Source organism: Onychostoma macrolepis, chromosome 16, assembly GCF_012432095.1.
Source record: "Onychostoma macrolepis isolate SWU-2019 chromosome 16, ASM1243209v1, whole genome shotgun sequence".
Classification (NCBI taxonomy): Eukaryota; Metazoa; Chordata; class Actinopteri; order Cypriniformes; family Cyprinidae; genus Onychostoma; species Onychostoma macrolepis.
In genome coordinates this window covers 4,745,953-4,771,325 of record NC_081170.1, presented here as the reverse complement: position 1 = coordinate 4,771,325, position 25,373 = coordinate 4,745,953, and the positions used below count along the sequence as shown (strand labels likewise).

The 25,373-nt window shown below is 35.2% G+C and overlaps 1 protein-coding gene across 2 annotated transcripts in view; it reads right to left on the bottom strand.

The window, feature by feature from the left end:
• csmd3a (CUB and Sushi multiple domains 3a) overlaps positions 1–23,545 on the bottom strand; it is a 288,864-nt gene extending 265,319 nt beyond the window's left edge. For both annotated transcript variants that reach the window (XM_058747031.1, XM_058747032.1), the window contains exons 1-2: positions 23,365–23,545; positions 5,323–5,545 (exon numbers count right to left, since the gene is read on the bottom strand). In XM_058747031.1, coding sequence (XP_058603014.1) covers positions 5,323–5,545; positions 23,365–23,515 — 374 coding nt within the window. In that variant the 5' untranslated portion in view covers positions 23,516–23,545. The remainder of the gene's footprint in view (positions 1–5,322; positions 5,546–23,364) is intronic.
• Positions 23,546–25,373: the final 1,828 nt, after the last annotated feature.

Sequence of the window (25,373 nt, the reverse complement as noted above, 5' to 3'; positions counted from 1 at the left end):
CTGTGTTCATACTTTCAAAATCTGCAACTGACGCTTCACCAAGCCCGCCATAAAAACATTACTAACCAGTCCTGCCATAACATATTATCAGAGAGGCTGTTGCTCTTTTCTGATGGAAGAATATGGAAGTCATGTGCATTTTGAATTTTACAAACAACGCCCAGTTTCCTTCTCAAAAGTGACTTACAGGGTATAATGTAAATAAACATAGTTATAATTTTTTATAGCCTAGTTGCTTATTTACATCATAACCTGTTCAGATACGAATACAGATAGCCTCTTAATGATAGCCTCTTAAGCCAGATAATCGCTTAATGCAAATGATTTTGAAAAACCAAAGAATGTTTTTGAAAGAAGTCTCTTCTGCTCACCAAGGCTGCACTGATTTAATCAAAAATACAGTAAACCAGTAATAATGTGAAATATTAATTTAAAACAACAGTTTTTATAGTTTAATATTTTTTGTAAAGTGTAATTCATTCCTGTGATTGCAAAGCTGAATTTTCACTGACCAACGTAAATGTATTTTGTAAAATGAACAAATGTTGATTTTGACAGCTGAAACACATTCCAAAAAAGTTGGGACAGAGGCAAAATAAAAGTGAAAAGGTTATAGAATATCCACGTTAAACTGTTTTGAAACAGTTCACAGTAAGCAGGTGAATTTGTAATGGGTCAAGGTATCATGTTTGGGTATAAAAGGAACATCTGGATCATGGCTCATCACTTTGTGCCAAATTTCACAAGAGAGGTGTCAAACAAATCAAAAAACTACATTTCGCAATGCAAAATTACAAAGAATTTAGGTCTTTCACCAAGTACCATACACAATATTGTGAAAAGATTCAGGGAATTCAGAGAAATCACAGAACATGTAGGACAAGGCAAGAAACCACAGTTGAATGTGCATGACCTTTGAGCCCTCAGATGGCATTGCATAAGAAACTGTCATGCTGCGGTGTTAAATATAGCCACATGGGCTCAGGAGTACTTCAGAAAACCACTGTCATTTACCACATTCTGAAATGCAACTTGAATATCTACTCTAGGAGAAAGCTATCAATTCTATGCAGTGATCTTCTCTGGGCCACAGCTCGCCTCAGATAGTCAAAAAGACAAAAAGAAAATGTTGAGTTCTCAGTCCCTAAGATCAAAGGGACCATCCAGACTTTCATTAGCGACAGAAGCAAAAGCAAACGTCTGTCATGGTGTGGGGGTGCATCAGTGTAAACGGCACTGGTGACTGGGATATGTGCGAAGGTAGCATTGGCATGGAGGCATACACTGGGATTGTACTATGAGACATATACTGCCATCAAGATGATGTCTTTCATGGGAAGTCCATGGTTCTTATAGCAAGACAATGCCAGGTCTCATTCTGCATGTGCTACAACAGCGTGGTTTTGTAGACAGAGTGAATGTGCTAGACTGGCCAGCAGATCTGTCTCCTATTGAAAATGTATGGCTCATCATGATCAGGAGAATCCGTCAACAACAATCGCAGACTGCTGAGCTTCTGAAGTCTTGTATCAAGCGACACTGGACAAAAATCTTGCTTTAAGCAGAACTTTAACAATTAGTATCCTCAATTCCCAAACAATGAAACATTGTGATTAAAAGGAAGGTTGATGTGACACAGTGTTAAACGTGCCTCTGTACCAACTTTTTTGGAGTGTGTTTCAGCCATCAAAATCAAAATTTGTTCATATTTACAAAATACATTTACGTTGGTCAGTAAAAACTTTGGAAATCTTTTCTTTATACTTTTGTCAATTAAATAAAAGTTAAAGAGAATGAACAAATCACAGATTCTTGATTTTATTGCATTTTACAAAATGTCCCAACTTCCCAATAATGTCCCAACTATACATTTTTAAACATTTACTTATCACCAAAAAAATAAAAAAATAAATAAAATATATTTTTCTGAACTTTCCATTAAAGAGTCCTGTATCATTAATGCATCATGATGTTCACAAAAATATTAAGAAAAACAACTGTTGTCATCACTGATAATAGTAAGAAATGTTTCTTCAGCAGCAAATCAGCATTTTAGAATTTTACATCATCACTATTTTACTGCATTTTATGTTGCAGTCCTACTTGCCCCACTCCGACCGGGATTCGAACCACAGTCTCCAGCTTGGGAGGCAGGTGCTCTAACAAGGAGGCTAAAGGCCACGGCCTCTAGTGTCAGTCGCTAGAGCACCTCTTGAGATCAGGGGAGTGAGGTTTTACCTGCACAGCACTTACCCGCTAGCCTCTGCTACATTTAGATTAATTAAATACAGCCTTGGTGAGTATAGGAGATTTTTCAAAAAAATGTAAACGCATTTATTTCCAAAATGTATTACAAAAGTAAAGCCATCTACCTTTGCTCCAATGTAAAATATCATTAATAAACCTAAAAATATTTGATTTAGGTCAGCAACTAAAGAGAGTTCTCAATAGCATAGTAAGCAAGCAGAAACAGTTATGTTCGCGTATGCTGATGTTATCAGTTGCAACCCTCATCAAATGAGGCTTTTCTCTTCTTGGTTGATTGTGAGCGTTTGACAGTTGTAGCAGATGTTAATCATGGTCATTTAACAATTTCTCTAAAGGAAAACACAGATAATGCTTTGCATTGTCATTCTAGCTCATGCAAGCATAACATTGCAACTTTTTTACTGAAAATCTCAATTCATTATAAAGCTTGTAAGCTAGGAACAGTAACTGGGGGGGAGGGGCTTAGCAAAGAGTCAACTGATATTACAGAAACAGTGTTGTATTGTACCACTTTCTAAATCATCTCTGACACCGAATACAAATCACAAGTGGATGTATTCTGAGAAAAACAAACACTTTGGCAAAAAAAAAAAAAAAAGTATTTTTCTGACAACTATCTGACATTTTAATAGAGGGATTATTGAGGAAATGACATCACGAGTGCAATGTGTCGCTTCTTTTGCAATCTGTTCAGCCAGTGAAGCATCAGTTTTTGGATTCAGTGTTTGTGATGCCCAGATTGGCATAAAATAAACACTTTCAATCATGGTAATTGCTACGAGTGAATTCCAGCTACCTGAACGCAGGGGGTCTGCTGATTTGGTTCCTAGCTTGTGGAGAGTTTCACTGCAATAATTGGTTTACCCTTTAATTAGAGGAGAGTTAGTGTAGGTTAATTTTGTGAGCTTTTAAGCATTTAGAAGAGTTTCGGCCCCATGTAATGCTAGTAATCAGGTCTATAATTCACAAAATGAACACTGCGTATGACTGCAGCAACTATAAAGCTCTCTGAAATACTATTTTTATTTGAGGAAATCGTGGGAAAACATTCAGTATACATAGAGTACATCATAGAAAAACGTCAAATGCTCAGACAATACAACCAGATAATATTCTAAACTTCTGAACTTTTTAAATAACTTTTATTTGAGGAAACCACTTGTTTCATATTATTCTGCACACTCTTTTCACATAAAAACATTTAAACACAAATAAATGTTTCAAGCCTACTTATAAATTTGAAAATAAGTAGAAAAAGCAGGATCACATGTATTCATTACATATATTAAGTGTATTTAATGGGAAAACTTTTAACGCTCAGTGACTAGATGGTACCTAAGTAATGATGCAAAATTTTATACTTTCAGAAAGCCACTAATTTAATGTCTCTTATATTACTTAGTTTTAACGTGTGTGTTTTTAAAAAAAAAAATTATGTAGGATAAGAGCACCAATTAATATTAAGTAGAAAAAGCAGAATACATAAGTAGAAAATCAGAGTCACGGACATTCAGTACCTTTTTTTTTAAAGAGTAATATAATATAATCGGAAATAATATAATATAATATAATCTGCTAATATAATCTGCTAAAAGTGTATGATAAATGATTAAATGTAAAATATAATATAATATAATATAATATAATATAATATAATATAATATAATATAATATAATATAATATAATATAATATAATATAATTAATATAATATAATATAATATAATATAATGGGAAAACTTCAAATGCTCAGTGACCAGGCGGTTCCAAAATTAATAATGCTAAACTATATAACTGACTATTATTCAAGGAAACCACTAGTTTGATATCTCTCATATTACTCTGAGTTTTATTATTTTCTTTTATGTGAGATGAAAGTGCAAATTATTTCATGCCTACTCATTTATTTGAAAATGAATTTAAAAAATCAGGATGATGTACTTTCTACATATATAAAAAGTATATAATGGAAAAAATGTCAAATGCTCAGCAACCAGACAGCACCTGCAGATGATATGGTAAACTTTATAATCAGACAATTATTCCAGGAAACTAGTTTCATGTCTGTCAAATTACTCTGTACTCTGTGTTTTCACAAAAACATCTGAACTCAAATCAATATTTCAATCCCACTTATTAATTTGAAAATAGGCAGAAAAAGCAGAATCATGCACATTTAATACACATAAAAGATTATATAATAGAAAAAATATTTATTAAATTATATACCAGATAGTACTAAAATAAATAATGCTAAACTTAATAATTGTCTGAAATGTGACTTTCAGGTGACTTTTTATGTGAGAATAGAGCGCAAATTAATATTTCAAGCTCACTTATTAATTAAAAATGAGTTGAAAAGGCAGAATTGTGTATATTCAGTATATGTAAATAGATTATAACTTGTGGACGGTACCTAAATTAATGATGCTAAACTTTACAATTGACTATTATTCCAGGAAGCCACTAGTTTCATGTTTCTCATACACTCTGTGCTCTCATTTCAGATGAATAAAATAAACTCAAATATTTCATGACCACTTTTTTTTTTTATAAATAGAAAAGGCAGGGTCATGTACTTTCAAAATAAATACAAGACCCTTTCAGTCCCCTTCAGTCTGTCCGGGTTTATATTGTGAGATTGACCAGCTGAATGTACATTATTCTTAGTTACACAGCCTCTCCTGAGCTGACATATTTCTTATTGAAACAGGAAGTTGGGCTGAGACATATCGAAGGGCTCCCTTACCTTTTTATAGCCAATAGGGTTTAGTCGATGTCACAGCCATGAATCATGATTTGTTACTTGCTATTGCTGGTCAGCAGCAGGTGGTATCAGTGGGAAGGACATTCTCATTCATTTTACAGAGACAATTTGCATACACCCCTGAAATGATGTCATCAACATTTCTGCTCTGTTTTCCAGAATGAGTAAGACTTCAGATGCATACTGTACATATGCTAAAAATCAATTGTGCCAACTTCAAGCGTGACTAACAGTCTCAAAGCAAACAGACATGCACAAAACTCTTGATTTCAAACAATGAGTGCTTACCTTGTCCTGAAGTTTGCAGGGTGAGGATGTCCATCATATAAAGATAAAAAGTCATATTCTTCCTCCACAGCGAAGGACTGAAAAACTATATGAATTCTGCTCCTCTCCTCGGCTACAATAACCCACGTACAGTTTGCTCCGTTCGGGTATCCGTGAGGAAAACCTGGACTTTCTATGGTCCCATTTTTCCCTTTTAATGTCCCACCACATGTATAAATGAAACCTTTAAAAAGAGAGAAAGACAAAGAGAAGAACATATGAGTCCATAACTGCCATAATTCACCAAAAGAAAAATAACAATGTCTTGCAAGTCAACATGAAACATTTGCAACCATTTTTACTTTTGTGGTGTGATCTATTACTAAGTGAAACAGGACGTTCAATTCTAATAAAGGTAGGATGTTTGATTTTATCCATGAGACAATGACCTTTCAGTAAGCTCCGCCCCACTTGGTTACTGTTGCTACTCAGACAAGATTTACAGAGCATTCCATTGGAATGAATTTGAGATTTCCCGGGTTCATTGGAATTTAGAATGTTATGGGCAGTTTTAAGAAGTGAATCAATGGCTGATGCATAGAAAGTAATTCATTCTTACATATTCTGTTTCACTGTGAAATACACCAATTATGGAAGTAAAATGGTTTGTGAACTGCATTTCATGTTGTAAGTCTTTCTAGTTATGACAGAACAATTTCCGAGCAATACAGGAAGAGAAAGAGAAGAAAATATGAGTCTATAACTGCCATAACCTACAAAAAGAAATAAAAATCACAAATGCCTTGCAAGTCAACATGAATCATTTGCAACCTTTACTTCTGTACTGCGAGGTATTTCCAAAGATCTTTGACTATAATAAAGATAATCTTTGACTATAATAAAGTGTTTCCTATTTTGTGTGCCACATGCATCAAATGTTCAGCCAACGGTCCGTGGGCATGACGTCTGAAGCTGAGACTACTTGCAAGTCAACATGAAACATTTGCAACCAGACATATTTCTACAGATCTTTGACTAATAAATGTAGGATGATTGATTTAATTAATCAGAAATAGACTTTTAACTAAATTCCGCTCCCTTGGTTACTGTTGCTACTCAAGATTTACAGAGCATTCCATCGGATTGAATTGGTGATTTCCCAGTTCATTGGAACTTCATGGGCAATTTTAAGAAATTTTTGAAATACACCAAATTATGGAAGTAAAATGGTTTGAGAAGTGCATTTCACACTGTAAGTCTGCTTAGGTATGACAGAGCAATCGCTGAGCAATACAGAAAAGAAAGAGAAGAAAATGATTCCATAACTGCCATAACCTACAAAAGTCTATATGAAACATTTGCAACTGGTTTTACTTCTGAAATATGATGTAAAACTAAGTGAAACCGAATATTCAGTTCTAATAAAAGATAGAATGATTTATTTTATCCACCAAAAATGTACTTTTCACTAAACCCCGCTCCCCTTGGTTTCTGTTGCTTCTCAGATTTACAGAGCATTCCATTGGAATGAACTGGCGATTTCAAAGTTCATCTAATCAATTCCTGATGCAAAAAATTCAATTATTTCTCACATACTATGCTTAACTGTGAAATACACCATATTATGGAAGTAAAATGGTCTGTGAACTAGATTTCTCATTATAAGTTATGTCAGAACAATCTCTGAGCAATACAATTATTCTCTGGGAGTTGTTTGTATAGCTAGTTAGTATTCCTCTCTGAGCTTAATACAGCAGCAAAAACATTTCTCAACTCTCTGAAAAAGAAAAACAACTGGTGACATCTGACATCACAATCACATTAGTCAAATCATGCCAGTTTGTGCGTTGATGCCCGTAATGGTTCGGTTGTGACATGAATTACTATAACTGTGCGAATATTTGAATCACCATCGTCAGATGGCTGCTCTCGGAGACGTTAGGGGTTTCGTTTTAATGACCGTTCCTCATATGTCAACCCGTCCGCCATCGTGGGTGTGCATCTACCACCTGCTACACACAAATTAGTAGGGCTTTTTATGCATCAACCTGAGCAAATAGACTGGTAATGACAACCAGCATTAATTGAGCTTTTCCATTTATCCCCTTCCGCTTCCCTTAAGGCGTAATTAGCTTTGCCGACTCCCTGAGATCAAGGATCTTTTCTCTCCCATTTTTTTTTCTTTTCCTCACTCTTGTCTGCCAGGAAGGAAAGGAGAATGAATTCAGAAGGGAAAGGTCTGCATTGACTAATAACCACCGATCTCAGATCTGACACGATCACTCCACACATCCAGCATCACCTCAAAAGAACAGCAAAGAGAAATGCATCAAGAATGCATTTAAAAATATATTTAAAAAAACACTTTTGACAATTAAGCACATTTTCTTTAAAATTCAATTTACTTTTGACTGGAATTCTCATTAGATTGTCATTACTGCAACACTTGTCCATGTAAATAAGTGTTTGACCCAACGAGCAACCATTTGGTTTCTATTTACATGGCAATAATGGAACTCCTAATAATCCTGCCCACTCTGAAATCTCATTGGAGACTGTTGCATTGCATTTTTGCTTTCAGTGAAGACAAACAAACCGCTTGTCACTGGAACATTATTGCAGAGGTGTAACAACATTTTTCAGAAAGTAAATGCTCAACAACCTGAATGATTGGTGCATATGACATTGAAACACCATGAAAAGAAAAGAGAAAAATCCCACACACTACAGTAGCTTGCAAAAACCGTCATTATATTGCAACACTGCAGTTATGCAATACCTGCTGAAGGCTGTGAGGCTCAAACATTGCAATATATTGATTGTTTTTGTAAGCTATGGAAGTGTGCAAAATTCTTTATTATATTCAATTAAAAAATATACTACAATATATATATATATATTTATTTAAATCAGCATGAACTGAATGCTATACAGCAAATACTACATCAGGATATATAAATAATTTACTATTCAAATATGTCATTATTATCTCATTACAGTAATGATTATAAGGAGATATTAGCATGCATATGTAAAACAGGCATAATTTTCTTTCTTTGCAAAAAATTATTTATTACTTCCTAGGGAATTTCGGAGTGATGTTCTTAACAGGTTTGTGAGATTCATCAGACATGCAACACACAGAGAGAACTCTAAATTGATATTTCAATTTAGCCACACTAAAATAATTCCATCTTATGGGGAAATAAAAAATTACATTTGTATTGGAGAGAATCATAATCCATTTCAAATAATGCAACAATTAGAGCAAAAACATACTAATTGGCTTCTATCTGTTTCCCACAAACAAAAATCTGTGAAAATGTACGGTCACGTCTCTAAAGGCCCTGTCATTAAAATTCGGATCGAGTTAAGCAATAAGGTAAAAGAGGCAGTTTAATACTGCAAATAATCATGGCTAAAGGCTATCGTTAGGAATGATGCACAACAACAGCGTGCTCCTTCATTAGAGCATAATGGCTTGATATGAATGCACCAATAGATAGATTTTAAAAAGGATCACATACTGTGAGATAAAATATCGCAATATATTAATATAAAATTGCATACTGATAGGTACAATCCTATAACTAACATCTGCTATGGAAACTGTGCAGTGAACAGGTTGTTGCCAATTTAGCTTTGATGGAACATGTAATAAATCAGCAACTAGAACCAGTTCAATCTATTTTGAAAGGTTGATTATAAAGCAATGAAAAGGAAAAGTCAGGGCTGTGTCTGTTGCATCACTATTGCATTATATGCGGTTCTCTAAATAACTTGGAAAAATACAGAAAATCCATGTTCAAAAAGCCACGAATCCATTGGTTTCTGCCCAGAGGCTCGACATCAAACAAACATTTACAGACAGCACCAAGTCTTTTGCAAATCCTGCAAGTGCCCAATCTCTTTTATCACAAACCTTTTATGGCTAATTAAAAAAAAAAAAAAAAACACATGAGATAATTCCAGCAAGTACAAAACGTTTTCCTAACTTCTCAATTTGATTGCAGTTAGGCTACGTCACAGTACGGCATTTAAAAACCTTCTAGAAACCACATCAGAGATAAAACGAGAAATGGTGTCCAGTTTACAGTACATACGGATTACCAAGAAAGTCTTAGATTTTAAGACTTTAGTTGCAAATGCATCTTAAAGTTAGTAAAATGTTGTGGAAACAACATCAGAATTACATACAATGCATTTTACTACAAGAACAAAAGTAGACCGCGCTATAACATTTGTCAATGATTTCGACTGTTTTATTGGCCTTTTTTTTAGGTCTGAAACCAAAGCTCTAGTGTCATAGTGACCTAATTAATAATAATTGGTCTAATAATTGTGTAATCTCCACATCTATAGACCAAAATGAGATCTAAATCAGAAAACTGTGAAAATACTATCCACAACCCAAGCCGCATGATGTAATAAAGCAATAAGTCAATAAGAGGTAATAAGTTACAGTGACTTTACCACGATTCACAGATAAAATCATTGTACTGCATTTATTAGAATGGATTATTGCCATTATTAAAGCTTAATGTTAATTATTATTACTATTAATCATCATACCGCAGGTGATGTACCCTTGGCGTATTAACAGAATTCAAAATAATTTCCACGCTCATCCAATCCTTCAGGGCAGAACGCTCCATTATAGGACGTTCATCTGTGCGCTTCAGCGGGGGGCCATAACATCTATGCAGCTGTGGTGGAAAGAGTCATTCTGCCTGGATAATGCTAAACCATTAATTTCTTCAGGCAGCTCGAATTGGAGGCAATCATGACCAAAATCAGCCTTTGTCTCCATTCTCAGTGTCACATCACGAGGTGATTTCGGTCCTTGACCGCCCTTAGTCTAGATAGAGAAGGCACAAGATAGACTCTTGGAAGTGAGGGTTATTTCTGAAGCGTCATCAAGCCCTTTGCACAGACATTTGGCATTCGGTTTTAAAGGCTGAGCACAAAACTCATATCTTGTTCTTTTTTCTTTTTTTTTATCTGACATAAGTACTGCACAACCTGATATTGCTGAGTGCGACGTGTTCCTGGGTCAACATCTTTGTTGATCCTGGAACAACATTGTGATTAACCAATCAGATTTCAAGAACCAGTTTATAATTTTTGTGAAGTTTAGGATTACAATCAGTGTTTGGTGCTTGTACATCAGTGTAATTCATCTATCAGTTCCTCTGATTTTAGGGATTACTCATGGTAAGGTTAGGTTTAGGTGTAGGAATATGGTTAAGATTATATTTTTGGATTAAAATGTTGTTCCAGGGTCAACATATTTTGTCTATATGTTTTAGGAACACGTCTAACTCGGCAATATCAGGACGTGCCACAAGTACTACAGTCCAAGGCCAATACTCAAACTCAACACTACTATTAAACAACAGTTTTGTAAATAAGGCTAAAAGGGTGCCATTTAATATTAAAAAGCAATTATTGACATCAAGTAAGCTTTAACTGTAAATGGTAAGTCCCTTTTTATGTTTTTCTTAATTTGACAAGAAATATACACAACTACAGTATTTGCTAACAAAATTATCTTTATCAGTGCTTAATACAATATTTGTATGCTGAATAAATAATAAAATCATTCATTAAAAACACTTAGTTATGATGTATAATTTTATATGAGGATGAATCCTCTCAAAACATCATCAGTATTGGCTGTATCAATATTTAAGAATAGTCCTGTTATAATATCTTGCATACAATCTAGCACAAGCCACTTATACTTTTTAATCAAAACTGTTTTAAACTAAACCAAACAAAAATATATCACAAAACAAAAACTAAACAAAAAAAAACTAAAACAAAAACTAAATAAAAAAATTCTACTAAAATAGAAAAAACTAAAAAATAACAACAAAAAACCGAAACTAAAAAACACACGACAAAACAAAATCTTTAACTAAAATAAACTTTAAAAAAAAACAGAATATAACAAAACAAAATCTAAAATAAAATAAACAAAAACAAAAAAATAATGTCTTGCCAAATTTTTACAAAACACACAAACTAATAAATTAATTAAGGTCATACAAAATAGCCTAGGTATCGTAAAATATTGTTCTATAACCATGCAATTTTAAGATAAAAATTCTAAGGAACTTAAAAGGCTGAAAGTGCTATTTAGTTTGAATGGGTGTGACACCTAAAGGTGTAACGCTGTTGATCGCACACTATTTGACCTGTATAATCTGTATGAATGAATCAGGATATGCAACAACAACAACAAAAAAAATGTAATACAGTAATTGATTGTATCCGTAGGGAATTGATTAGATCATGAAAAGCAGAATGGAGTCACAAGAACTGCACTGAAAAGGTTTAAAATGGTTCGCACATTCTCTCCGAGCTACAGGAGGGCACAACGGACCCCCTTCACATCAAACATGCGTGTTAATCACTTCTGAAAGATTTCTATCAAATACTGCAATCACTTTTTACAGTTTGCTCGGAGGGTTACGGCCAGTCTAATCTTTAACCCAGCAAATGGCATGAAATAGACCTTTCTGGAACAAAATCCATTAGAGATCAATGTAAACTTGCTTCAAAACCACTTTGAAAAGGCGCCGCCCCAAAACGAACCCTCATGCTCCATCACGCACGATCACATCGTCCCAAAATTCATTTAGATGCTTTATCTGCGCTCCTCATTCTGCTTTACTTTCACGGCGGGAAATCTCGTCTCATCCACCAATCACTCTGATTATACGCTGCCCTCCCCGGGTGACCGCTGACACCGTGATGGCAACGCGTCTGCAGCCGCCCGCTATAAATTGATACGAGAAACAGCATTAGCATCATGCTGCGATCGCCGAGCAGAGAAAATAGGTCAGTCATACGAATCAACATCTAAACACATAAATCTCATTCAAATAAGAATGCGAGCCAAAGACGGGACCCAGCTGCTCATGCGGCGATTTTAACACGTCGTCTCCACCCGCCAGCCACCGTACAGACCTACGAGGGCTCAATCAATTTGTTTTGCCACTGGAGATGCAGAACAGAGATGACAATACACCTCAATCTTATTTCTTCACACATAACCAGATGGTCAGAGAAGAATCGGAGTTGACAAGCTCCAAAGGCTCGTACGGCACAGCGCATTCATGCCGGCTTCCTCTTAGGGCCTTGTGTCTATAAGATACGAAGGGATATGCATGCAGACAGATTGAGAAAATAGGTTTGGGCTTCCGGAAGGGTCACTGTAGCGCTGTGATTCAGTGTGAAGTGATTGGATACAAAAATGCAAGCCACTGAAGGCTTGATTCATTGGTAGGTAAGCTCTTTTAAACAACACTATAACTCCAAATGGAATGGTTTAGCCTGGAATGAGCTGAAAAGTAGAGGGGAACATTATAAATCTGCTTGGCTCATGAATATTGAAGAAATAGTTCAGAGGCAAATGACTGCATGGAACACTAGAATCTTCATGCAGCTCTTCTCTATACAGTGCAAGTCACAGTGGCCGCATATGTCAAGCTCAGAAAAGAAAGTAATTTCTCCCTGAAAGTAATTGATAGGTGCATAGGAAAAATGACAGACAGACAGACAGGCAGACCCCTAGAACTAGGGGTGTGCAGCGAAGCCAGTATTTGTATCTGTATTTATATCTGTTACGGAAGTAGGCGGAGCTTGAACCAGAACATCGTACAGATACTTCATAAGACTGTTATTGTGTTCATGGTATTACAGCCTATCTTTTTTTCGTAGTTATCACTGAACAAATATGCTGTGTTTAACTAAGATAATTATTTTGGGGACAGCTTGGGGACATTTCGTGATCCGACACATAAATATCTAAATATCTTGTAATTAAAACAGTAAAGGTTCCTACGCAGTTTAGAAATATGGAAATTGATATAAGTAATTTCCAGTAAATGCATGGAAAGCAACTGCAACACTGCTATTATATTTGCGCTTATTTAATTCATACTTTAAACTCATTTACTTCACACACTTCTTGCTGCGTTGAATTTTAGAGGTTTATGTTAAACATTATTTCCTTTGGCTCACCGGTTCCTGCACAGTTTAAAAAGTATTTTACTTAAGTAATTTACAGGTCTGTAAAAGTACCTACACTCTCAGAAATAAAGGTACAAAAGCTGTCACTGGGGCGGTACCTTTTCAAAAGGTACACTTTTGTACCTATTAGGTTCAAATATGTACACTTTAAGTACTAATATGTACCTTTAAGGTACCAAAATGGACACTTTAGGTACAAACATGTACCTTTTGAAAAGGTACAGTGACAGCTTTTGTACCTTTATTTCTGAGAGTGTAGGCTATGGGAAAAAAGGGAACAGAGTATGGAAAAAAATATTTGTTTCGACTATTTGCCCTATTCAGTGTTCTAAAATATAAAATAAAAAATGTTAAAAAATACATTTATCATACAAGTAGAGAGATTTCATGACGCATTCATTATGCAGGACTCTTTAAACAAGTCTTTTTTTTTTTTTTTTGAACTTCACTAAACAAATATGCGTGTGCCACGCAAACCAGCAAAAGATAAAGAAGCAAACATGTAGGCCTAAAACAAAATGTATCCGTATCTAAGTTCATTATTAGCCTACTCTTGACAGAGAGCCGGTTTGGTTTTTGAGAGACGGTTTGATTGGTGATCGCACTGTGCTTATTCCATTAATTTGTGTAGCCTATCATATTGTAGCCTATAAGTTTGACCAAAAAATTGCCTTTTAAATATACACAAATACTAGAACGTGTATGATGTATTATTTTAGGTAATATTACTCTTGCCAAGCTTTGATTTCTGAGAGATGCACGGAGAGGCAACAGCAAGCTGTGTTTGATTTGCGCTCTTTTCTTCCATAAAGTTTACATTCATTCACTTCACACACTCATCATTCCGTGAATTTGGTTTGTGTAAAATATCATACTGATCCCTAAAGACTGATTAAACCAATGCATGAGTTTGTGCAGAATAATCTGTTCATTCAAACAAGAGTTTAAGAAACCTGTTTGAAAACAGTCATTATACTTGCGATGCTATTCAGTGCTACTAACAACACACTTCATCTTTGACTGCATCTAATCCATGATTTGAAGAATAACAGGTTGAAATCAGCATCACGATCACTAGCCCTCTAGACCTACAGTATATTAACAAGCAGAGAAACCATTAGACATGGCTATGGATCAATCATTTCTGTCATAAGAGCGATCACAGCCAGCTGGGGGTCATGTCAGATAGACCCACGCTCTTGTTTAAGACTTGTTCATTACATCTGAAAACAAACTATCAGCCACGCTGTAAGTTGCAATCGAAAGCCAGTATTGATTTATAGTAAGGCTGGTCGGTGGATGAGGCAACAGGGATCTCAACATGAGTCAGGTTGATCAAAGCAGAGGAGATGGTCCTTTGAAGCCAAAAGGAAAGGGCAAACCTTCGGCTTAGCAACCAAACAACTGTTCCTTTGACTTTACAATGTTTTCATCTTCATTTTAGTGATCAAAAACAACTATGTACAGTACTCCAAAAAGTGTTGGACGCTTATAGGTGCACTTCCTCAAGTTTTTCAAATGAATACAGAAAATGAGATCACATGATCAATCAAATACTCAGTTTATTCTTGAGAACCTGCCTATTGGGTGAATCTGAATAAATGAATAATTGCTGACAATAAATAGAGTATTTGCTCAATAGCATCAGTCACTAAAACTTTTACATGATGCATTAAAGTTAACGGGCATAAAATCCAGTGAAAAAACAAAAACAGAAAGAGTGTAATTAACCCTATAAAACGCACTGTATTATATTTAATACACACATTTCTAATCACTCAGTGTAAATGATCAACATGATCAAAACACTGCTGAATAACCTGTTGCACATAATCAGCTACATGCCTTCTGCTGTCTGATTGATAGTTCATGTTTAGCAAGTAAAAGGCCTTTTAGGATAATTGTAGAAACATCCACCTTCAGGTTGTGGTTCATGTGTGTATTTGTGGTGAAACTGATGCTGATTTTATAAAGTAATGCAATAATAACTTGCTAGTATATTGTTAGTAATATTTTAAGATGAACACTCACTGGACTAAAGCAACTTTGGTTTACTTGATTATCATTTTTTTTTTTTAGAAAAATCATGTTGAAATGTAAGTGTCAACAGAGCATTGATCATAAAACTAAGTACTTAATATAATCTCTAGACATTTTATAAGATATAGTAACAACTGATATTTATATGCATTCACTGTAAGTAGTCTGCTATGCTGTCATAAACATCCCATTGATTTACAAGCTATCAGAATTTATAAATAAAAATTAATTAATAAAAAATAAAATAAATAAACATGAACCAAATCGCATATTTTTGCTCAATCTGGGCCATATTTTCCTTTATCATGCTATATGAGCCATAAAATCAAGATAAGATATTCAAAATAAGATACTCACCAAATAAACATACACAATTTTTATTTAGATTTTGTCTAAAGGTTTGTCTAAACTTTCTCATTTAAAAAAAAAAAAGAAAGTTTTTTTTGACTATTATTTCATATGTCAGGCTTAAGTTAAGAATGCAAGTTAGGTTTTAAATGATTATACAATATTATAACAATAGCACAAAAAGTGTTCAAAGACACAGGCTGTCTCTGGAAAATGAAAGATGCTGTCTTTTCAATGAATACATACAAATGTAATCAAATTTAAGTGGTTGCAAAATTAAATCAATTCCTAAATGTTGATGTTTTTCCAACTCATGACTCCATTTCTACTGGGAAATAAGCATTGTAGACATTTTTTTAAGTAAAGCTGAGTTGAATTTGTTCTTGGTCATTAAATGTGACATTAAAGTGCTTTGGACTTTCCTTAGGAGGTGAATTCATACAAAAGCACTACTTGTTAAATCACTGACTGACTGGGCAGCTGTGTTTTCTTTTCTGACACAGCCAAAATCCTATTTGTACACTTTCTGGTTAGTGGAACATGTTCATAATTAAGGTACATCCACTATTGAAATCACTTTGAAAGTCATTGCATGCATCATTTAAATCACAGATGCACTGCACCCATATTTTGTTTTGTAATGAAATCACATTAAGGCACTAAAAGAGATGTAATTTTTATCATAATTTTCTCATCCTCAAGCGGTTATAAACCTGTTTGCTTTCCTGAAGGAAGATTTGAAACAACATGAATGATGCCAGAAGCTTTATTTTTAGGTGAGCTGTCCCTTTAAGGATCATAATATGCCAGTTTATGTTTCATGTCTAACTGACAAAGATTTCCTAAATCTAAGACACTTCAAGAAACTCAAAACAGGCAATATATGTGGATTAAGTTCACTTAGAAGTAAAGAAACCACTAAGCCAGTGATCAAAGGTAATCCGTTTTGACAGAAAGCAATCGCTTGACAAGAAACAGATGACGTAATCGAAAATTGAAAGCACTGAATTATTGAAGTGAGCACAAACAATACAAATTTCAGCATTACACAGCCTGAAAACTTACCCAGCGGGTCTTTCCAGGAGTATTAAAGCAAAACTTCCCAACACAACTAATCAAACTTTATCAGTGTCAATTACCACAGGCCCCTTTGCTTGCTAGAATAGGCAGTGACTTTACTGTTGGCTCTGATTTGGTTAATAAACGAGAGAGCTCTCCTGATTTGCTGGTGAATAATTACGATCGCCCAGGTCTGCCATCTGTTATTCGATTTGTGAGAAAATGCCTGCTTTCCAAGATCAGGGATTCCTCGACGAGAAGGCAAGAGCCAGGGTTTGTGTAATGAACTTAAGCGGTGTTTGTCAATCAAGCCGTTCTCTGGTGAACCCAGTGAAGCGCCGCCTGATAACCGAGCAGAGAGGTTGTGCAACTGAGCGAGACATCTGAAAGCTTCTTAAAACAAAAGACTGCGCCGCATAGGCAAGACGTCTGAAAAAACTGATGTCAGTAGATAAATGTGTGGGGAAACACAATGCGCAGGTAGGAGATGGATGGGAAATAAGCGGATAGACAATATCACTATTACTATTAGGCCTACTGTCACTCATACTTAGGATTAGGGATTTGTTTAAAGATTTTCCCTCCATGGTTTATGTTAAAAACATGAATATACCTAAACCAATGCAGTTCCCAAATGCAAACTTGCAAACAGGACTTTTTCCAATAGCATCTATCTATAACATACCTGCAAACTCCAGAAAGAATACGATTTAAGCAACTTAACTATTCAAATAATACACGCTTTGACAAAAAGATGATGTGTGATAAAATGATAAACCTCACATTGCAGCCTTATAAATGATTATGCATGTCATATATAACAACAAAGGCTGACAAAAACTGAATAAAAATGCACATTCAATGTCAGAACCACAAATTTTGCATAAATAAAATTTGTGTATAATTCATCAACCACCATGCAACACAGTAGAAGCATGGCAGCAAAGAAAATGTGTTAAATTTTAAATTTTAAAAAGTGCTTAGATATTCACTCGAGTTACACAAATTAAAATGCTCAAATTAACAAATAAATGAAATATATTAAATAAATTAAAAACTAATGTTTAAATAAATAAATCCAAATATTGATGTTTAAATAAATAAAAAACATTGTTTAAACTATTAATCAAATCACTGATGTTTTTTTGTTTTTTTTTAATTTAAATAAAACAATGTTTAAATACATAAATAATAAATACTAAATCAAAACATTGGTTTAAATAAATAAACCCAAATACTGTTTAAATAAATCTAGACATCAATGATGAAATGAATAAATTAAAACATTGATGTTTAAAACCAAAATGATTGATTGACTGACTAATTTATTGATTGATTGGAAGCGTTTATTCAGTAGCAATGATATTCTTGTTCAAACCAAGAAAAACTATCTCACATCAAGCTACCAGTCTCTCAGAGAACAGTGGATGAACATGTCTTCAGACAACCTAATACATCATTAGTTTTATGAAAGATGACTGGGCAAAATATTTTAAGCACATATTAAAAGTCATCCGGATAGCTACAAGACAAATCTGACATCTGAGCAGCATTTCAAGTCAATTATCTTTGATAAGGACGGAGAGGTTGATGATGGATCACAATGTCAATTAAAGCGTCATCTGCTTGACTGATTAAATTAATTTCCTAGATGCTTCCTGCCCTATTCCACTCAGGGGTCATGCTGTTTTTTAAACGTGATCTTCACAGCATTTCAGCTCGAGAGTGATGTTGAATAAAGGTTATCAGGATTAAGTAGAAAATAGTTTCATATTGGCTCTTTTGCTGAAGGCGACATGCTGACACATGAATCTGATGTTGTGGAGAAACAAGGCAGTAATATTGGTAAAACTTTCATTAAAACCTCACTGCAAGTCAATGGTCTGAAAGTGATAATATGTCAACTTCAACCAAAAAAATAAAAATTAAAAGTTTGGTCTTGCTGACTATTTGATAATCATCAGACTGCTACATATACCATGGTTTCTGAACAGACGATATGTTATATGAAAAACAAACATTAAACATTTAAAAAAAAATTTTTTTAAAAGATAGAAAGAACAGCCTTTATTTGAAATTGAAATCTTTTGTAACATTAAAAAAGTCTTAGGTTTTAACTGTAAACAACATCAAAAACGTCTCTAAAGTCTTAACTGTCACTTTTGATTCATTTAATGCATCCTAGCTAAATAAAAGTGTTCATTTAAAAAAAGAAAGAAAGAGAAAGAAAAAACATACTGACCCCAAATTTCGAATGGTAGTGTAAATAAATATGTATGCATGCAGAATTACCCAGTAACACTATTATTCTTTAGACACAAATTTGAAAATCCTAACCGTAAATCTAAGACTTCAATCATCTCTCAAACTGTGTTAGGATTTGCCCAGATAACAAAGCCAGAAAACAAATGTCAGATATCTCTGAACCCAAACATTTTTCATCAAATTCCTCCAAAACAAATTGATCTGAATCACATCCATTTATAGTTCTATGCTTTTATTTCTCCCAAAATTTCTAGGAGAAAAATATGAGATGTATTCGATGCTTGAGAGCTCAATTAGGTCTCCCGAATTATAAAAAGTCTGGGCAAAATAGTTTTCCTCTGGGGATGTTCATAGCTAAAGGGATCAATTAAATTATTGAAGAAAGCTCATGATAAGCATTCATTTACAGTAACTACACAATGGACTCTTAAAAATTCTGCAGCGTCTTTTGCATCTGCTCAAAATAAACCCCAGTTTGCATCTGAACATGTAATTAAAGCAGTGAAGAGCGCTGCAGATACTGAGCACATGTAACATCTGAACAACATCACATCCTCCACATTCAATCACTGGTTAAAGCAGAATCACAGGCATCTTCAGGACATGCGCTAGTCAACAAGCAAGTATCTTTGAGACGCATGCTAGAAAACAATGGCCGTTTCAAAGACATAGCCAACAGAAAAGGTGCAATTTTTAAGCAGTTTCAACTTGATGTTGATCAAACACAATTTACAAAAATAGCTCAGGAAAAAAAGGAGAATTTTCACTTGTTTCATCCCTGTAAATTATTAGTTTTTTACTGTTCATACAGTAGTGACCGCAGCTGTCAAGCTTCAGACAAAGACCAAAAAGTAAAATAGTTGTCCATGACTTATACACTACATTACAAGTTTTTCAAGAACCATTGTTGGTTTGGCGTCAAAGAAGCCAAAGCTGGCGTGATGTGTGCAATTTGTTTTGCCTGAAATCAATGTGAATGGGATTTGAGATCTTTGTAAGAAAACAAAAATTGGTTTTGCTTTACTTGTATGGTGTTTTGGTCATTATGACCTGTCCTTGGACTAGATTTGCCTTACAATTCTTCCAAAAATTCCCTTTTAGGTGTGAAAAAAGCAGAATGAGGGCGAGTAAACTAAAACTGAACTATTTCCAATGCCCGAACTTTAAGCTACCTACTCTTTTTGGACAAAAAAGACAAGCAATTGAGATCAAGGGCATCCTCCAACTGAGCAAATGAAAGAACCGTGCAGATTTAAATGAATAATTCAGACAAAAATGAGAATTTTGACTCATCCTCTTGTTGCTCCAAACCTTTAAACTGTCTGTTTTACCTTTCATAGTGACCACAGCTGTCATACTTTACAAAGGACCAAAAAAGAACTATAAAAGTAGTCTGTTTTTTAAGTCATATAATAGTTTTGTGAGACAAAGACCAAATCTTTCCATATCACTAAATGGAATTTGGTGTAGAAACAATTTTCACTCAGAAATTGCTTGTAATTTTCTCAAGTAACAAAGAAACTGCAAGTAACACATTGAATTAAAACATAGAAAGCCTGAAATAGTGTTATCTCACAAAACATACTCCAATAATCTCTCCTATATATATACTTTGATTTAAAGACCCAATGCTGGTTTGGTGTAAAGGATGTCAAACCTGGCATGAAATATGCCATTTTTGAATCTGAAACCAATGTGAATGAGATTTGAGATGTTTGCCAGCGAACAAAAATGGGTTTTGTTCTGTATTTAAGGTGTTTTGGTCATTACGAACAGTCCTCAGACTAGACTTGCTAAAAGATTCTTCGAAAAAATCCCCTTTGGTGTGAAAACAGCAGAATGGGGGCGAGTAAACAATGACTGAACTATTTCCGATAGTTTTTGGACAACAAAGCCAAGCACTAGAGATCAAGGACATCCTCCAACTGAGCGAACGAAAGCACCACGCAGATTCGCAAACTCAAAACCACTCCAGTCCATCCACACCACGACCAACCAAGCAGGACCTAGATCAATAATTTCAAATGAGATGAAAAGTTATTTCATTGGTCTTCCCATCTTACACGCTGCCCAATTTTCGAAGCGCCTCTTATTAAAAATGCATCAAGGGAGCCTTGAAGGCAGTGCAGCGCTGTTTGTTTGGCCAAGGACATTATATGAGAAATAACTTCAAAGCCACGACTGCAATACCCGCGGCCTTGTCTCATCGCTGGAGCGCTGTTGATAGAAGAAAGCCACTAAATATTTGCATTCATGAAAAAAGGGCCCATTATTTACCAACGTGACATCATGATGAATCGAGCAGATCTCAGAGCTGAACTACAGTAATCATGCTTTCTGTCCAACGGCATTTCAATCGCAATACCGTATGACATTTACCTACACCGGGAGGGAAATGTAATGACTTTAGTATGCACAATGATCTGCTGTTGTTTGGCACACGAACGTACGCAAGAAAGCTAAAAATGAATACGAGGGAGGTTAATGTCGTGCTGCGGCAGCTCAACTTCATTCTATAATTTCCATTAGATTTCCATTAGACTGAGTCACTAAGCACTAACGCATGCGAGGGAACACTGCACGAGTTTAAAGGTGTTTGTTGAAAGTAAAAATGGTTTTAAACAGCAGCATGGGGGATTTTTACTCATCCTGTCAGCTTCAAGTCACATCAGATGCGACTCGTGTTGATTGCAATGCCAAAAGATGGATTTTAGTTTCCAAGAGTGAATTTGCAATATCAATCAACAGATCTGCTTGCTACTTCATTCACAACAAACCAGCGACTATCTCCACTATGACATTTTATGACTCGGACGGCTTATTTATTCTTCAAAAGTCACTACTTTTACCCCACGAGCCGCTATATGTGACAGACGGTTCTGGTGAGCAGTTATGAGCTATTTCTGTGTCACTCTGTGAGGTTAGTCTGCTGGGTATAAATCTAATGCATAAACATACGAACACCAATCAATCATGCCTACTGTCCAGTACTACAAGACCCATGCAACCTGTGCTTTTCATTAAAGCAAAGCCCTGCAGAAATCCTGAACTGTGCACTTCATTAAAAAGATTAATAAGACCGGATGTATTATAAAGTGTGAGAGAGAGAAAAGGTAGAGTCAACAGGGGAAATAAAAATAAAAACCTTGTCAAATTAAGCATTTTAAGGTGCATATGCAACAACTGTGTTTGAATAAAACAATTTTAAGAAATTGAAATTAAAAAAAAACTGTCCGATAAATCTGTCCACCTATGTCTGTGTCCATCAACCCATCCATCCACCTACTTAGATTGCATAGTTATCTAACTCTTTCTCTACACTGTAAAAATTGTATGACAACCTTACAAGTATTACAAGATGGCATTCCGATGAATAATTTATAGGTCTTTACTGCTTTACTGTATGTGTCATAAAATTTTATAATATTAATACACCAACCTATTTGAGCTATTGAAATGTTACTGTAAAATTTACCAATAATAAATTGGTAATAAAGCCACATGCGACATTAAATGCCATGAAGACATATTTTGGACAAAAACAACCTAAATTCTAATAAGGGGAATGCCCCTTTCAAAATAAATTATTGCATAGATTACATAAATTAAAGCATGCTGCTTTCGGTTTATTTATTTTTGACTGTAAAACTATATATATTGCCTTGTTAAATATACATCATCTTTGGAAAAAATACATTTTAAAATGACGTTAAAATATTTTGCGCACACAAGAGAAATATCAGTAATGCCACAATGTAGCGAGAGAGAGAGAGAGAGAGAGAGAGAGAGAGATATTTTAAGCGGTGTTGTTCAATTCCATAGCGATAGATAGATAGATAGATAGATAGATAGATAGATAGATAGATAGATAGATAGATAGATAGATAGATAGATAGATAGATAGATAGATAGATAGATAGATAGATAGATAGCTGGATAGACTTAAATGTTAAGATTACTTTTGCTCACTTCCATACAGTATCTGCACAATCTGATGAGAACATATGCGATGAAAATGGACATTTCTTGAGAAAACGGACGTCTTGAAATGGGACAAAATGAAAAACAAATTTCCAGGAAAATGTTATTAATCCTGTTCAGTGTCCTGTAATAATGGACTCGACTAGTGAACGCATAAAAATTCTTTTCGAATATGATAGTTATGGATGTGTGCGAACACACGTATGTTCTGCATTATACAGACACAACTGAGGCTCTGCAAACTCTTGCCTATGTTTTTTGCGTTTTCCATCTCATCCAGACACCTGCAGCCCCTCACAGTCTCACAAACCCACCGACAGCAGCACTTACCCTGCACACACGACAGTATACAGCAGAACACTATATTCCCAATGATAAATCCAGTTTTAATCGTCATTGTGGTAGCGTGAGCGCATCTGATACATCCTCTATGTGAAAGCACTAGAAATCCTCGCCATCCCTCATTATCAGCTGCTTTCATAGTCTCAAGTGTCCGGCAGAAACGGATATTCCTCGCGCTGGAGAGGAGACTGATCGCTGGAGTCAGTCAGCGCTGGATGTATGAGGAGACCAACAGCAGCAACCTTGACGAGGACTCAACCATCTCGCCAACAGGGGCACAAAGTATTCTCTGTACTCTTCATATGACTCTCCTCACTTACGGAGCAGCGCATGCTGCTTTCAATGCATCTCTAATGAACGCATGCATTCGCATGCACCTTGCATTTCACAAAGAGTTACCAAATACACGCGCGTTACTGTTTCAAATGTTACCGATGTATCAACCAAAAGCAACGTCGCTTTAAAAAAAAAAAAAAGTGATTGCATGCAATCGGCGACATCAGTGCATCGTCATTGATCACTATATGCAGTATATAATTAATGTATATCAAAAATAAAATGGATCGCCAAATGCGCGCTTTAGCCTAAATGGTGGCAATGCATCAGCCAAATGCGAACGTTGTTACATACAACGCAAAACGAATGCAATCGCATTTTAAAATAGTTACCAAGTGTTACTTAACTCCTGGAATAGTTCAAATAGATATGCATCAACAAAAATCAACTCCTTACTGTAATAAACGTGTGCATTGTCATGGTATTACATGCATAAATATAATTTTTCAAGTGGTTGTCAAACGTGCATGCATTACAGTCAAAAATGTTTGCAATGCACCAAGCAAAAGAATTGCCTTATTCTAATAAATGCAATGCAGAAAAAGTGATTTGTCATTAAATACTGCACGTATGTACAACGCAAATGCAAAAAGTTGCATGTTTATATATTTAACATATTTGCAGAGCATCAACTAAAACCTATGCATCAGTTTGTGTGTTGCATTATCATAATCAGTCCGTTCCAGCACTTCATTAAAAGTGGGAGAGCGTCCAATTTATCTATGTATAGGCCCCCCCCCAAGGTACATTTAATCAAAGATGGGATTTTAGAGGGAGTCTTCCGCCATCTGTAGGTTAGCACCACTTCTGTTCCATACAGCACTCTTAAAACACACACAGCCAACTTCTCTCTCACTCTCAGATAAACCTAATACACACACACACATGCATTTGCATGCACACGTTCAGATAAGGATGGCTGAGAGCTTGGGTTTCTTTGAAAAATATTTGTTGACAGCTAAAGATTACAGTAATCAGAAAGATAGAGACTCGTAATATATACAAATTGAAGATGGTTTCTATAGCAGGGCTTGAAAGCATCAACAGTGTGAACACACATAGAGGTCAGTCAAGAGCTGTCCGTGGTGCTGAATTAATTACTCCACACTATAGACTGCAGAAGGTGCCATTAAAGGAATACTTCACCCGTAAACTTACCCTCATTTACTCATCCTAAAATATCAAAGTATGATGACACTTTCTGTAGAAGACAAAAGGAGACTTTCTAACCACTGCTAATGTTCCATACAAATGACTGCTAGGCTTTAAAGAAAGGACAAAAAAACACCATAAAATCCTCTGTATGACGTATGATGTGTGCAAAAAGCAGCCTTTAATGATTAATCTTCCCCTCAACCGTAGCTCCTTCGTGCTTCCATATATTCAATATGTGTGCCCTGCAATGAGTTACAAAACACATGAGAACCCATGGCTTCACCTGACATCAAGTTAAACAACAAGATTAAACATTTGATTTAAGCAAAAATGTACTGTGTTATGGTAATATGGATTATGGACTCATATTTTGGCCAGAATCAATGGTATGAAGTTAAAATGCTTCATTGTTGGATTTGTTTCATATAAAACATGCAGCGTTTTGCTGCATAAAATGTTAATTGATGGACTGGAGTGGTTTGGATTACTTGTGGATTATTGTGATG